Here is a 17,951-nt window from a genome sequence, read left to right on the forward strand (position 1 = left end):
CAATCTTATCAGGCTGATAGAGAGCCCATCTGTACTACTAGCATGTACGGACAAGACATAATCCATAATTAATTGCTATAGTTCCCGGCTCGGGTGGACAGAAGGACCTCATCAATGAAGTTTCTCTATACCAGAGGGGGACAAAATAGAGGAAAAATTGACAAGCCTAATTATTTATTGAAGGTAAGCAAATGTAACAAAGCAGTTGCCGTCATATGAAGATGTTGCCCTTTATGGAGAAGGGAGTGGAGGGTTTTTAAAATAAATTTTTTGCCTTTTGTATTCTTTATTTTCTCTTCGCTCCCAGTTCATATAAGAATCAAATTTAGATCTTGTATAAGCTCACGACCTGATCCTATACAACCCCACCTCTGAGCTTCAGTCTTAAAATAGTCCTGCTAATCGGACAAAAGGGCCGCACGTTTTGACATCGCGGTGCTTCCTCTGACCATATGTTTGGTGAGTCCTATACTCTGTCTGATTACATGTGGGATGTTTGCTGTATGACCAACCATCACAGATGCCTGTGAAAGTCAAGGTACATCCACATTCGGATTCTTATTTTTCTTTTTTTTTTTTGGTCCATTATTCTGCCCCCAAGGAATCAAGTAGTGTGGAGTCTGTTTTACTTTTTTTAAAATTTTAGTTACACAAACTGCAACAAACTAAAAACTAATTGAGAAATTGTTCAAAACTCCATGACCTTGTAGGTACAATTTTGACACCATTGCAAACTGTAGTCAAACATTCGTAAGAGAAGGCAAAAAAAAATCCAGTTTGGGTAAAAAGAGGGTAGTCTTATGTTTGCATGAGGGGGGGGGGGGGGGAGTGAGGAGGTGGGAGAGGTAATGCAAGTCAGATATAGCTATTTTGCCACTTTCTACTTGTCAGTAACTATCAATACTCTATGAATAGTCTATCAATATCTATGGAGGGGCAGTAAGCATGACATGGCATAGCTTTTCTTTGAATACTTGGCTTAAGTTTCTTAATTGTGAAAATTTACAAATGCCCTCTCTCACTTTTCCAAATTTAGTGAAATGGCCTGACAAGTATGAAAAAGGAAATGCTTGAGAAAAAGAAAGTTTCTTTGTCATTTGTAAGTTTGTCTTATAACTTTGAAATTTGGACAGAAGTTGTTGAAATATGATTTTTAAAAAAGATTGCAAATTTGAAACTATTTCCCTTCACCTGGGTGTCTAACCTTTTCTCTCCCTCCATTCTATCTTATTCTATTTACTTTGTTGCATGGCAAAATGCATTTGCAGCTTTCTCTATGAAAAGGGGAGATGAGTCATATCTTTAGTCAGCATTTCCTTTTCCTTAGAGATTCTGTTGCTATATATAACTGCAGAGAATTTGCATAGATATGATGAAGTTGTATGTGCTTCTCTTCCATCAGAAAAATGAGTATTTTTAATATTTTGAGGTGATTTTTGGCATCTCTCTGGCATGTAAGAAAAGAAAATGAAATGGGAAACATGAAAAATGATCTATGACAGGTGGAATTGTCACAGAGTCTGTGAGTCTGAACAGCTTAGCAATGAAATGAAAAAGGGAAACGCAGCTTGTCTAAAGCAAAAGGTCATATGTTTCAAATACCAGAGCAAGACTAAAAATACCATGTCAAGGTGGGGAATATCTTTTATTTTTTTGTCTTTCCTTGATATTTATTGATTTCATTCAAATTATTCATGAATTAACCCATTCTGGGTGTTACATGAACAAAAACAATACAAATACAATTCAAAACACAAACAAATCAATTTGCCAATTTATACTGCAAATAATCTCTCTTCGACATGAACAACTCCATTATGAATCAATCTCACTGATAATTTCTTCACAAGAAAATATTGACATATGCCATACATATATCCCTTGAATATATAGAATTGTTTAACTCATATACTCACTTACACGAGCATATACAGTCAAACCTGTCTATAGCGGCCACCCAAGGGATACGGAAAAGTGGCCGTTATAGACAGGTGGCCGCTATAGACAGGTAATCCAACTTTGTGTGCATTGCCTACATGTACATGTATCATCGTTGTATATACATGTACATTTATGTGTGTATGTATGCACATGTGTGTATCATGCATAGAACAATGCCGGTGTTTATGAAATTGTTGCACAGTACACTAGATGTAGCATGTGCACAGTCATGAATTAGTGCATTATTGTGACTGAATAAGTGATGAATGCAACGGTGGCGATCACTGAATGTTGCCCAGAAATGACTGGCACGGCTAAAAAGCAGAAAAACACCCTGAATTATCAGCTCGGCTACGGCTCCATCGGGTTTTTGGCCGCTATAGACAGGTTAAAATCTACCGCGGGAAACAAAATTTGTGGCCGCTGGCCGCGTTAGACAGGTGGCCGCTATACACAGGGTCTTTAACATGGCTTTTCTCTCGGGGGATTTTTCAGTGGCCGCTATAGACAGGTGGCCGCTATAGAGAGGTGGCCGCTAAGGCAGGTTTGACTGTACATACAAAAATAAACAACAAATACATTATACAAATCTAGAATGAAATCATTCATAAAAACCCAAACAGCCCTTCCCTTCCCAACCAAAACAAATCTTCATCTACCCTAAATGATATTTACTCCTACCAATATCTTTCATACGATTTATGACTATCCTTCTTCAAATCAAATTCCAAATGCCTGCTTGTTTGCTATTGCTACACACACACATGCACATACACAATATGCTGCATTAGAACGTTCGTAAATTCATGACAAGTGTGCCACTTTTTGCTGCTGCTCCTTGACACACTACCGACCGAAATATACAATTCAGACGCGGCGGAAGATACACTGTCTCTTGGGCACCAAAGTATCACCTCTTGGAGATAGACAAATATGGTCCATTTGCATGCCCATGTGGGTGGCTGCCTTAAATAGAGCGATATTCAGTTGCACCGAGATTGATCCTGATCGTTCCCCGCACCTTTTTCGGATTGTGTTTAAATGTCAACACTTCGGTTCGCAACCCTGCCACCATCCATAATTCCGTCCCGCGTATATAATGCCACGGTCTCCTACGGTCTCGTTCGTGGAGAGGGTCTGAAAGGTCACTTAGTCGGGCTGTGATTCGTTAGGTCAGTGCTCCCTCCCTTCTCACTCTCCTTTACTGCACGTCCAGTCCAGCTGGAATGCCCTCTCTTTCTGTATGGGACACAACAACCTTTTTCTTCCCCTCTTCTTCTCTTTCTTCCTCTCTCATTCACTTTCTCTTTCTGTCGGTGTGTGTAGGTATCTGTCACTCTATCCATCTATCTAGCTTGCCCTGGTATGGCTAGTTAATCATCACATGTAATGGTCTGGTCCATCCAGACCCTCCTCCCTAACTCCCCCCCCCCCCCTTTCTTTCTCAGTATAGCCAAGATGGTAATCACTAATTAGGATATTGACCTTCACCAGGTATTAACATCAACCTCTCCAGGTTTTTCTACCTTCCCCATCCCCTCTCTCTTTCTGTCTCTCTCTTGTTCTTCAACCTATCCCTTCCTTTCCTCATCTTTCCTCCTTCCCTTTTCACATTTAGCAACTTTATCACTCGGAGTCCATTCTCACTAGAAAAAAAAATACAGTGAGCTTCCATTATAACATCACAGTAACAACAAAATTTTTGTTACAATGAAGTGAAAATTCAGGTACCAAAATCATTATCTATACATCTTTATATACTGTTTAGGCCATATATTTAGCGAGTCTAAATTTTCGTGAATGGGGACTTCCCAATGATTTTGCGAGTGGTTAAATTTGCGACCGTGGAGTACTGAACAGAGAAATATATATGTGTACGTCACATTCGTAATGGGATCAGAGTCATTATTTTCGCGTGTCTTTAATTTTGCGAATAGCACCTGACTCGCAAAATTCACGAAAATAAAAACCTCACGAAATATTCGGCGTATACAGTACCTTAGTTGTTCAGCTATAACAACATTTTGATGTAGTTATATGTTTGATGTGTGGTCTGCATGGTCCTGTGGACTTCATTGTAACTGACAATAAGGATTGCACTGTAGTACTCTATCCATTTACAGTGCAACAACAATAACAACAAAATGTGATGTTACCACACACCAGCTAGCAAATTTGTGATTTTTAATCTTGTTTTGCTTTGTAACATGCATGTGCCATTGGCTTGGTGAGCAATGTGTGATGTACGCAATAGCCATAAGCATAGCAATCCAAATACTGGATGCAAGTTGAGTAAGAAAACAAAAGACAAAAAAAAAAATCATGCTTTTTCTGAGTTGAGGGTTTGTGTAGCAAATCATTATCATTTCCTCATTTTCAACCCTTCACTTTTCCTGATTCAGACTCTTTCTCTTTAAGGTTATATCATCAATGCACACACACACACACTCGCGGGTGCACACATGTAAGTGTTCACCTGGGTATATTTTTGTGTACACACACACACACACACACACACAAACATGCATGAAACAAGACATACAGACACAGGCTATCCAACACATCTACATGAGATGTGTTCACAGCGGGACTGAGCTCACATCTGAATGTCACTGCCCTGAAGGTGTAACCTAACCGCCCCCAGGGACTGATCGACTTGTTGAGGGGAGCACTGCATGCATAGAGACAGACCTAGGGCTGGTGGAGTGGGGGGGGGGGGGGGGGGGGGGGGGGGTAGGGTGTTGGGAGGAGGAGGGTATATTAACCATTTGCGGATGATGTGTCACCAATGTCTACATTGAATGTCATCATGTATATGAGCCCTGGACAGGTCCCCAGGGGGTATGAGTAACCAACCTATGCATCGTATGGCCGTGTGTCTTCACTTGTATCAGCTGATACTGTGGAACCGAGACATTGAAGAACCAGAGGGGACTAGTTGCAAAGCAGAATCCTGCTTTTGCAAGAGACGGTGACAATTTCATTCCATCGTAATTAAGTCAAAAACTGAAACAAACCAAAACTGAATAGATTTGAGTTCGTTGAAATCTTTGAAAAGTGAAGATATGCAGAGGGATTGCTTGTCATTGTCTTGAGTGCAATTTGGAGGTGAAGACTAATTAAACACATACCGATTTGCGACATGGTGCTTTGTACACATCTTTATTTAATAGAAAGCATGACTACTTGCAAGTACTATTTCTGAAAAAAAAAACATATCAATATTGACCTAACTAGGGACATTTGAATAACTAGACTATTATATATCAGCTAAACAACTCTATCATAAATAGCAATTTGCAAGGTTAGAGTTCATGTATTTATATTTTTTCCATCATCTCTTAACCCAGTGCCTCTTGTCTCACTGAAAGAAGTAATGACCTATGACGATTATTTACAACACACTGCCAGTGCTCTTTAACCCATTGAGGATGGTTTGATTTTGCTACAACACACATTTTCCATAGAAACCTGTTCAAACTAGAATTATCACTAAAGGTGATTAATACCCCCGCCCCTAGTGTTGCTTTATAGTATGTAATGTCATGATGGCAATGACGTTAATACTAAGTTTGTGCATTTGTCGAATTGGAAACAGAATAATTTTAGTTTACTGTACAATTACAGAGTTGACACTGAGTATAAAACCTACAGCAAATGGAAACATGCTTTCCCCCAGCATCACTACACTTAAAGGGGATGGCTAGTAACTGATCTGTGGGAATCACTGGGAATGCTGGGGGATGATTGTCCCAATCCTTGTGGGATTCATTTAAGACAACATTATATATCTATTGTTGTGTGAAAATTATTTGCTTCAGAATGGTCTCTTATTCAAGTAATATGCAGTTTAATGTTTCCCGATCGCTCCATCACTGTACAGGCATGCTAAACTGGAAACATTGAACTGCACATTACTTGAATATGAGACCATTCTGAAGCAAATAATTTTCACATAACAAGGCTATTGCATGTACTCTTAAATGAATCTCACATGGATTGGAAAAATCATCCCCCAGCATTACCACCGATTCCCACTGATCAGTTACTAGCCCTCCCCTTTAAAGACCATCATACACACCAAATTTGACCTTCATAGCTTGAATGGTTTATTTTGATACAAAAATGAGTGGTTACCATGGCAACACATTTTCCTTAAACTAACACATTGGTGTCTTGCAAAACTACACTTCTAGATCATGATAGATACTAAATTTGACTTTAATTGCTTGAATGATGGAAAAGTTATTCGATCTGCAAGGTTTTAGTAAAATTGTGGTTACCATGGCAACGGTTTGTGTGACAAACACAAAAATTATGTGTTCCACATCTATACCTCAGGGCCATAATGCCTACCAAATTTGGTTTCAATTGCTTGAAAACTGTGGAAGAAGTTCACTCCACAGGATAAAAAAAACAAAACACATGCAGTTACCATGGCAATGCATTGTCCGATACAAATACAAAGGACATTTTGCAAAACTACATTTAAAGAGCATCATAAACACCAAAGTTCACCTTCATAGATTAAATGGTTCAATTTGATACAAAAATGAGTGGTTACCATGGCAACACATTTTTCTTATATTAACACATTGGTGTCTTGCATAACTACACCTCCCGATTATCATACATACTAAATTTGACCTTAATTGCTTGAATGATGTGGAAGTTATTGAATCCACAAGGTTTTGGTAAAATTATGGTTACCATGGCAACGCTTTGTCCGACAAACACAAAAATTATGTGTTCCACATCTATGCCTCAAGGCCATAATGCCTACCAAATTTGATTTCAATTGCTTCAAAACTGTGGAAGTTGTTCACTCCACAAGATTTCGAAGAAAACATGCGGTTACCATGGCAACGCTTTGTCAAGTACAAACACAAAGAGTGTCTTGCATAACTACACCTATAGATCATCATAGATCCCAATTTTGAAATTGATTGCTTAAATACTATGGAAGTTATACAATCCAAAAGGTTTTGGTAAAATTATGGTTACCATGGCAATGCATTGTCCGACAAACACAACAAACATGTCTTGCACATCTATACCTCACTCATTTACCCTAAGTTTCATTAAAATTGCTTCAAAACTGTAGGAGGAGTTCGTGACGCAAGATTTTGCAACAGACTGACCGACCGCCCGCCCGACTGCCCGACCAACATCACGGTGATTCCTATATAACCCCTTCACACTATGTGTGGCAGGGGTATAATAAACTGGGGACTCATCCTCTATGGGTTGAAGTCTCTTACTATCATATCTACCATGTGCCGAATATGGCATCCATAGCCCATATGCCCCTCCTTTAATATTGTTCTCTCATTTTCACACAGTCTGTATTTCAAATCAGGTGGTAGTTTTTTTTCATTTTGCTCGTTGTTCTATTTATCCCAACTTTCCATTTCTATTAAGGTTACTGACTGAGAAGTTCCTTTTTCACCATACCTCTGTTCATTATTCCAAGGTGATGAAGCGATAAAACCTGCTATCTCCTAATTATTCAGTCAATAGGGTTAATGGGGAGGGGGATGGAGCGGAGGGGAGGGAAACGTAATAGCCTGATAATTTCCTGCTAATGTTAACAGCAAATTTGAACATTTCATTCACTTTAGCTTCTTATTTTTTTTTTTACTCCACATCATACGATTAATGGGAGCTGGAATACCTGAGGGCACGAAGCTCCTGCTTAGCCTTTATCTTGCGACCATCTCTTCCACTCCTCTTCCTATCTTATCTCCCCCTCTCCCCTCCCCGCCCCCCCCCCCCCCCCCCCCCACCAAAGGAGGGGCATTTGTGTTTGATTGTGATTCCAGTTGCTGCACTTGTGCAATATACTTTCTCCAGCCTTGATCCAGCAAACTACATCAATCTGCGTCCGACAATTCGACAACTTCGGCAAAGATTCAATTCCCCTGTTGTCTCCATTCCAACTTGCCATCCAAAAAGTCTGTACTCTTAAATTCCTACTGCCATTCCCTCGATGGGATATGGACCTCCACAAAATGTCAAGATCAGATATATCAAAGAGAGAAATTCCCTACATACTGCACCATCCTACAAGATCTATCTTCAAGAACTATAAAAGAACCATCTGATTTTTATGTTCGATCCAGAGCAATGGACACTTCAGCTTCATGTCGTCTTAATCCATTCATCTTCCATGGTTTCACTTGCGCACATTTGCCCCTTACAGTAAACTACCTTCACATCTTTCAAAAGTGAGTCACAGCAATTTCACAAAATGGCACATAATATGGCAGATGAGGTGCACCTAAATTGTTTCACACGACCTAATAGAAATGCACTTCTCTACATTGCATACTACCTTTTAGTATCAAATTATTTACTTGTATCATAAACTGTAGATGAAAGCCACACACAAACAGACACCGATACATGCATACACACAACACACATACCAACACATACAAATACACACTGGCAGCATTCTGAAATGAAGAAAGAAGAATAAATGCCATGCTTTTCTCAATCTTTCTTTTCAGTAGAAATTACTGATATCAGAAGTTGTGTTCTTATCTGGTGGTGCCACATAGTTTGTTTATTATATGGACACAAACATGAACATAACATCGTGCTCGGTAACAGAGTTTAGGTTGGTTTATTTATGTATTTATTTATTGATTTACTGATTTATTGATTGATTGATTGATTGATTGATTGATTGATTGATTATTTATTTATTTATTCATTTATTTATTTATCTATCTATCTATCTATTTAATTATTTTTTTATTCAGTCTTCTTTAAAAACAGGGTAGTCTTTTCAGAGCCAAAAGGCCTGCTTTAAAAAAGAGCCCTGTTAACATTAATATACAATACATATCAAACTTATTTAGTTTACAAATAGATAAGTTGACAAATATATTGAGGCGGCAAACACTGGATTTATGCTGTGGGGGCAAATGACTTTACAATTAATCAATATTTCCATTTTACCTTAAATCTTCAACTGATCTCTGCTCCAGGAAGTTCAATAAATATCAAGACTTTAATAAGAATGCCGCTTTTTTTTCCCTGCCCAAATATTGATTACTATGAATAATATTCATGAAAATACGGCAACTGTGCTTGCTATAACTTTTGCTGACTTAAGTTCCCTGGGCATCGCCATACTTCAATAGGATAAAGATTAAAGTAAGAGCTCACTCTCCTGATCCACGGCTTAGCTAAATCCATGCAAATACGTCACATGACGTACTCATCGCCCGAAAGCTTCATCAGCTCAAGAGGCAAGCAAAGGCAGCCATCAAACGTTTTCATCCATTTCAACATCACAATTTACATGTCTAGATGCAGATTATGCAGAGAGCATATCTATCTGAATATTTAGACCGCGAGCAGTGGGATGAAGGGATAAATCTGTGATATAGGAGCATGATACCACCTTGGCTTGAACAGAAGATGGGAAAATGATGGTATCAGTTTTGTTTTGTTTTTTTTTGCTTTTTACTTTTTGCTACCATAGCAAGCTGGTGGCTGGAAAAAAGAAGAAGCTGAGACCCTCATGAAAAGGATGGTCATTTCAATCTCCCTAATGTTTTAGCTGCTGGCCAATGCAACATACCCCGAGATTCGCAGGGTTGCAAAAGCTAGTGGCATGGGTGGCGTGTGGAGATAGCAAAAATGCAGTGATATACGCGTGATTCAAAAAAAAAAATGGGTAATGAAATGGGTAAACTTCCTGTGGATATAGGTTGATGGATAGGGTAATACACTGATTTGGTGCATGAAGGCAATACTGATCATGTACAAGGCTACACATGCGCAGCTCATCATCACTGGTGGCATAAAGAGCTCATAGAAAACTCTATCTTTTAGCAATGCATGAACACGATCATATTCTGCTCTCATGGAGCTCTAATGATCATTTCCGGAAAAAAAAAAAGGGGAGGGAATCATTCTCACATGTTACAAAACACTGCTGTTTGACATCTCGGTCAAAGTTGCTAGGCAACCATGCCCAGAGGCACCCAAAACATTTCATTAACACTTGAAGAATGGAGTGATAAGTTTTATTTCCAAGTTTGCATGAATGTGGGTTAATGGGGTGTCGCAAAAAGACAACCTCCCTGCAAAAAGGTCACAATTGGTGTCATGTGACTTCAGACAAATGTTTAAGCTTCTCCCTGCATTTTGTACACATAATGTGCTGCCTACTCCCTGACTTATCATTACACCATTTCCACAATTGTAAGCCGGATACTGCTGAGCTAATAGCATATGCGTACTGAGGTGACAAATGCATTTTATTTCGGCAAATTTTTACTGAAAGTATATAGAGGAATGGAGAGCTCAAACATTGCTATTTCTCATCCCGAAAAGGTAGGGTTAAGATCACTTTGAAAACTTCATGCATAATTTTTCGAACAAATCCTCACAAGGAAGTGCAGCATTCAATCTTTTTGATAAAAACAGCAAAGGGCAGTTTCGGTGAAATTGGAAGATTATCTCTCCTAGCATCTATTTTCAACATCTTTTTTTTTTTTAAATTACAGTGTGGAGTCGAGGCTATCAGGACAAGATTTTGAGCCAAACTGGAAATTTAACCACAATGTAAATATCACTACTGGGTTAATTAGATCAGGTAGAGCAACTTTGCCAGATTCCCTACATTTCTGAAAGAGAGGAGTGCTCCATTAAACTCACACGTTAGTCACGAGCGCTTCGGCAATTCCGACAATCTTTCTCAGAAAAGGTAGACCCTGATGACGCTATAAATCATCCATAAGTGGCAGCTAACCTCAGTTGGTCCCTAAAATTGGACTAACAAGTGTTTGCATCCAAAATTAGATTCTACCATGACTGGAAATTAGAGGACTGTATAAGAGTCTCCTTCTAGGATAATCAGATGATATAAAGAGCCATTCGTTATTCTCATGAGTGACATTTCTTCAACAAGAGGAAAAAAAACTTGGCAAACACAAGAACTGTTTGAAATAGGGAGAGAAAGAAAGAGATGGATGAAGAGAAAGAAAATAAGAGTTTTCAACCTCGTCTGCACATACCATGATAAAAACAGGCAATTTCTCAGAATATTGAGGATGAAAACTACCCCTCAAAGCCGTATGTATTCGCCTGCCTCAAATAGTTTGTTGATGCCTTTCACAAGGTCCCCACGTGTAAAAGCACATTTTACTTCCTTTTATTATTATTTTTTTGCTTACTTGTCCTGTTCATTCCAAGAAGCCTAAAATTTGCACAGCTTGTCAACAACCCAGCAGGCTCGAAGCAAGTCAAGACTTGTTGAGCAGAACTCCTCATCATGTGATCAACTTTTCTTCTCTGTTTCTCGTTCTCTCTCTCTCTCTCTCTCTCCCACAAAGTTCCATCAACAATTCTTATTCATTCGTGAGACTGAATCCTTCTTTTGATTGCCACACCTTAATGCCTGTTACTCTATACATAATAGTGCTATTTCATTCCACACGTGAAAAAAACAAACCACAATAAAAAAACAGCATTTGAAGTAACATGTCCTCCTACTCATAGAGCAGAGTCACATATCCGTTTCCTCAGGCATGCATTCATCAATACTGAATACAGGTGCCAAGATTCAACATTTTACTAATGTCAGTGAGTCTCCAAATGGTTAATTTGTAGGTTAGAAGACATCCTACTCCCCATTACAGGGGCATCACGCGCCCCCGGGGGAGTGGGGGCAAAAAAAAAAAGAAACCTGCCAATTTTCTAAATGGCCACAACGGAGCAACGGTAAATGAAGTTGGTTGGCTTTGTGCCAACTATCACCATCCATGAGCGGTGCTTGCCATGTACGACTTCTGACTCCGATGGCGGACCGTCATTGGGGGAAACCGAACACTCCCGGGGAACGAGATTTAATCACAGTGGAGACAATCTAGACTGTCACACTCTGAGCGGGGCAAACATTTTTTGAAGCACCCGGGTTGCCTCCGTGTGCAAATGGGGGAGTAGTGCACATTTTGGCCGACTGAATGTCTACTCTCACGTTAGTGCTAAACTATCGGCAAACAATGTGGAATACCGAGGGGGGGGGGGATTCTATCTTCACTGATCCATTTTGAAGAGGTAACTTTTGTCCTAAGTGTTTGGAAAGTGGTGCATAGTTCCAACGATCCAACGATCTCCTCATCTCCCATTCATGCCCCTGAAACATACACAAAACACACCCTTACTTTAATAATCACGATGCAATACCAATGGAATGTTCGGGCATGTGCCTCACACTGGTAAAACTTTGGTAAAATTTGAAAGAAAGGATAAATTTTAATCTGTACAAATTAACTGATTTTGAAGTAAGTGTTAAACCCAGCTGGGCAAACAATGTGATAGTGTAGCCATAATGAAAAAGGAAAAAAAATGTTGGGCAAACAGTAAATTCACAAAAATTCTAACAAATGCGGCTTGTTCAGGGACATACTTATTTGAAAGGTAAAACATAGTTTCCATATGCCTGCGGAAACTGGCCTTATTTTTTTCTCTAATATGGACACATATAATATGCATTAGAAATGTAGAAAATAACCCTGTGATAACACAATTTCAGTTGGATAATGACAAAAAATGTGGAATACATTTTATAGCCCAAAAGGTTATGCTAACAGTATGTCAATCTCTGTGCATATATCTATATATGAGCATATATTTGCAAATAAATTACAAAGAAATCCACATTTTCATTCCACTTTGTAATAAGAATCATAGAAAGCCATGAACACAACCAGTGCTATGTTACAGAGCACTAAGATATATACGAGCTTCCTTGTGACTGTGTCAGAAATATAGCTCAGGACACTTTCTTGCATTATGCAGCTTTCCTTTCCACAGAATTCCATGAATAATATGTTACTGAGCAATAATTGACAAATTGAATGGATAATTTATCCTGTCTTCTAATTAAACATAGCCCACACTCGCTCAGTTGCGATCTTCTGGCGCCATTGCTGAGAAAGTCGTTGCTGTCTATGAGCACGGGGACTCCTCTCGCGCAAAACTACTCACGCGTTGGAGCAAATTCCACATGCTCAGTCAAAGTTGATTGATACTGATTACATAGAGCCGGTTGATACATCCCTTAAACGACCTCCTTCTCCACGGATTTAGCTGAGGGGGGGGGGGGGGGGGGGGGGCACTGCCGGTTCTTGGGATCACAGAAAGGTTTACATGACACTGGGCCTGTTTATCGCCGCATATTTATTGGCTAATAAATCTCGGTTCTGTGTCAATTATGCCTAATTTTCTGATCAATCACAGAAATTTGTCATAATTACGGGGAGCAGCGGAGCAGAAGCAGATATTAGGTCAGCACTCAAAAGAGGGCCCTGCAGGGTGCCACACAACCAGAATTCTTTTCAGCTTCTGGCTTGCAATTCATCCTCATAACAAGCAGAAATCAAGCTTTTCAAATTTCTGGCTTGGACTAGAGTATTTGCCTGTTGTCAGATGAAATAAGTCTAGCAATTTCAGTGCAATTGCACTTGTCCCAAGCATTTTATCAGATCAAAATGAGAAAGGATATATATATACTCTAATATCAAGATTCACTGCTATATCTCCCTGGTCCTATAAAAGGAATATTCACTTATTGCATTATTTGATTTCTTTTTCGGATTTGATTTGTGGAATCAATAGAAATGAAAATGAAAGACTGCTAACTGTCTGGCAAGCTCGGAAAAACAGGGATTTTCAGGGGATATTTGGTAAGGCAATATTTGGATGATATTGACTGATGTCAAAGTGGTGAAATTACGTCTGAAAAGTAATGGATATAAGAAGAGTCTAGAAAAGAGTCCAGAATAACAATGACAAATAATACCTTGAAAATGAAAACGATGCAATTTCTTTCTCCAAAGGAATGAAGACAGAAATTAGGGCTTGAATAAAAATGGTTGTAACATTCCAACATGACCTTGAACAAATGCCATGAAAGATGAAGAGATAAGAATTTATTTTAAGAATATAGCACAGAACATCATTTAATTTAACATTCCAAGGGAAGATGAAATACAAACAATTACAGCATTTGTGAATTGAGTCTGAAATAGGAGAACGTCAGAAACAGGGGATGACTTCTTACCTTAACAGCAAATATTTTCACACTCCCCTGGTAAGCATCCGATCTTATGGCACTGAAGTATAAACCCAGGCCTCCGGCAATAAATAACTGCAACAAGAAAGGACAAGAAAGAAAAAAATGATGGCATTAAACAACAAAGGTAGTAACAAAATGTCCAAATACTCTACTAATTTACCCTTAAAAACAGGAGGATACAGGAAGGACTGTGTAAGAGTTTGTTTGCAAAAACCGATAAGTCCATATTTGCCAAATGGAGATATTTGCGATTAAAGGTCAAGAAAAATAAAGAGAATAATAAGAAAATTTTTGCTTCTTTTGACCATAACTTCAAAAATATACCTTTATATGTAGTGATTAATATATCATTTAAAAGGTATTATTTTGTAGTTTATGACAGAGGCCCTACTTCAAAATCTTCAAAAATGGACTTATCGGTTTTTGCAAACAAACTCTTCAAGTGTTCTTTTGAAATAAGCAGATCAACATATTTATTGGAAGGAGGAAGTAAGTAAGAGGATATAGATATGAGAGATAGATGAGAAAAACAAAACAGAAAGATATACAGGTAGATAAGACACAAACAGACAAAAATCTATACTGTGAAAAGATAGATAGATAGATAGATAGATAGATAGATAGGTATATATATATATATATATATAGAGAGAGAGAGAGAGAGAGAGAGAGAGAAAAAAAAAAACAGACAGACAGACAGAGTTATATTACAGAATGATTCAATGGCCCGAATTCACGAAGGTGGTACAATCTTTGTCCATGGTTTAAACCATGGACAAAGACCGTAGTTTTGTATGAGATGCCAAGTGTCGCATGGCCTATTTCATTACAAAAGTCATTTCGTTGACGAAATAATCATTTTGTCAACGTAATGTTAACTTTTCTTAACAAAATGAACATTTCGTTGACGAAATCGACGAAATGACTGACTTCGTAGCAAAATAGACCATGTGACATTGGGCACCACATACAAAACTAGGGTCTTTGTCCATAGTTTAAACCATGGTTTCAATTGCACCACCTTCGTGAATTCGGGCCGATCAGAGAAGAGTTTGGAAAGAGAGAGAAGATTACAGAATATGAAAGAAACTTCAGGAATAAAAACAAAAATGCCCTCTAAAACATATTACCGTATGTCAAACCCATAGATATTTGAAGTAACAGGAAATACATTTAGTTTAGGTTGACGAACGAGTGAAAGGTCCATACCAAACTAATGGAGTGAGAACACTTTCATTGGTGATACAAAAAGGGATACAAAATGATTGAGAAGACTAAATTGAACATTTCACAGAAATTACAGTAACAGGGCAGAGCTATCAGAGTAACCTCAGCCACTGGTTCTGAAATGAAAATTATGATGGCCATACACACAAACGAGCAATACAAACACACAGAGCAAAACTCTTGTGACATTTCCACACATTGAAGGAACAGTATTGGTGATGGTGGTGGTGGTGGTGGGGGGAGGGGGGTGGGGGTGGGGGAGGGCAGAAAAGGCGTGAAGTTGCTACTCCACATCATCCAATTGTTTTCAAAACTCATCCTTCCACGGAGAAATCCACACCAAGGGCACATCACACCACCACAACTTCAACTGCCCTCCCGCAATGCCCGGGGATCGATTGTACAAACATGACACGAACACCTACGGCTATCTTGCAGAGATAGCGATGAGCAACCCTTAAGTTACTTGAAGTGGATGGACCAATCAAACCTGTTCTTCCCAGAGGAAATGGGGGGGGGGGGGGGGGGGAGATGTGATCCCCCCCCCCCCCCCCCACACACACACACACACAGCTTGCAGTAGGTAGATATGACTTTGTTTTGCCTAGCTCAGAGGAGGCATTTGGCATAACTGATACAAAAACACCAATGCAGGCAGCCATGTGGCATGGCTTGCCAACTTGCAGATACATAGATTCGAATGGAGGAGAGGATTTGAAATTTTGGGGGTCAACTGTTTGGAAGTCGGGGCAAATAATTATGAATAAATTGACCACAAGCCCTTGTAATTGACAGAAAAGGAGAAGTGTGAAGAAAAAAAAAGAGGGGGGGGGAACAGAGGGAGAGAGAGAGACACACACACACAGACAGATATGGAGGGTGGTGGATGGAGATTGGAGCTGGAGATATGCTGGAGTATGTGAGAAGAGCCATAGAAGGATGGTGGTTTATCATTGCATGGAGGTCTACAGCGTGTGTCATTCACCTCCATTCACCTTATGACCCCTACCCTCAGGTTCTAGGTCTAGTGGTTACCACTTGTGAAGTGGAAATGGAACTTAATTGTCATGGTGAGTTGCAAAATTCATTTATCTTGACATGGTGTCAATTCAACTCTCATTTGTCATAGGGATAATCATGGGTACTATCCATTAAATGTTATTTCCACCATTGTCTCAGAACATTGGCAGTGAATCAAATGAATGCACAAATAGTTCAATGTTATCATTCTAACTGTTCTTCTTAAAAGTCATTGTCTATACATATGTACATCATGTTAACATGGACACAAACCTCACAAGGCAAGTAAACACTGAGTACCATCTGGACTGCGGAGGAAAGGGGTTAGTGCAAACCTAGATTAAACTTTCTGAGCAGTGTTAGCAATGGAAGAAAGAGGCATAGAAAATATTAATCCTATTCTGTTTGGATCAATCAATGGGTGCACTGCGTACCCATCGTGACAAAGACGCGGTGTACTGCAGAGCATTCGCAGCATCATGTAGCGCATCACAAACATGAACACAAAAATGTACAAGCGCAAGGAAGAGACCTTGAAGATGCTCTCAAGAGCATCGCAAGTCAAAACTTGAACCCCATTACTACTAGCATCAATCGCACAGAATACGATCTTAATGCCATTCCAGTGAATCGGTCTTGAGAGGGTTCAGTTCTGCATTAGTGTACCCCTTGACTCCCATGTAATGATGGGAGCGAACACTTAACGTCAATCGCGCAGAACCCTTTTTTTTTTCTCTCAGCAAAAGCAATCAGCTCTAATTGTCTGTGGACTGCTACTCTCTTAAAAGCATGTAGCAGAAATCCTGGCCCTGTTCACACAACACATAATTCTCCTTTCTCTCGCACATCACTGGACAAGCTGTACATTGGAAATCTCCTAAGACGGTGTTTTGTCTAGGGAGTTATTTTCTGTTAAAGTGGATATTTTTGCGAGAGTAACTGTTTTAAATTCTGCAGAATCAAGACATGCACTACTGGAATATACATGTACAGCAAGTAAAAATATTTGTTTTATTTTTTCATTTTCTTTCATTTTCGCACTGCTTTTTGGTTGTGCAAAATACACGCAAATTCAAACATCGCGAAAATTTCCACTTTTACAGTACATACGATTTATCATACATATCTAAAGAAGCCGATTCATAAATTATTAACCTGACTTAGTCTCATTTTCCATTCTTTTCCTTTTTTTTTTTAGAATGATGTGATTGATGCATGGAAATTTGATAACTACGGCTACACATGCAATGTGTAAATCATCAGTATCCATTAAGTCAGAGTAGGCTATTAACTTCAAAGGCACTACCGTGAAGAACATTAAGGACGAGCTAATTTTGCTATAACATGCATTTCCCGTAGACACCTGCCCGAGTATACTCGGGACTCGTCTTCAAGAGGTTAAGCAGGCATGTGCATGAGAACCTGTGTAAGAGTCGAGGAGCAAAACAGTCATCTCAGGATTCCAAACGGGAATCTGAAAACAACGACTGGCTTCTACATAACACGTGGAAGCAACAAACAATGACTTTTGCAATCATGTGTACACGCATACCATTCTCAAAATATGACCTTTGAAGGTGGCATATGATTAATCAAATCAATCTTCTCTTTCATGATAATGTCGACAGTAACTGTAAAATGCACATACGACAGCGGGTTGAAT

The 17,951-nt window shown here is 39.1% G+C and overlaps 1 protein-coding gene across 1 annotated transcript in view; it reads right to left on the reverse strand.

Moving 5' to 3' along the window:
- Positions 1–14,026: 14,026 nt before the first annotated feature.
- Positions 14,027–17,951, reverse strand: part of LOC139743064 (uncharacterized) — a gene marked incomplete at its 3' end in the record, with an annotated part of 121,738 nt that continues 117,813 nt past the window's right edge. The window contains exon 3 of the mRNA XM_071653572.1: positions 14,027–14,113. Within this exon, the coding sequence (XP_071509673.1) occupies positions 14,027–14,113 (87 nt within the window). The remainder of the gene's footprint in view (positions 14,114–17,951) is intronic.

This window comes from Diadema antillarum, unplaced genomic scaffold (assembly GCF_040938485.1).
Source record: "Diadema antillarum isolate AM-2024a unplaced genomic scaffold, OU_Dant_1.0 seq00001044_RagTag, whole genome shotgun sequence".
NCBI classification, from domain to species: domain Eukaryota; kingdom Metazoa; phylum Echinodermata; class Echinoidea; order Diadematoida; family Diadematidae; genus Diadema; species Diadema antillarum.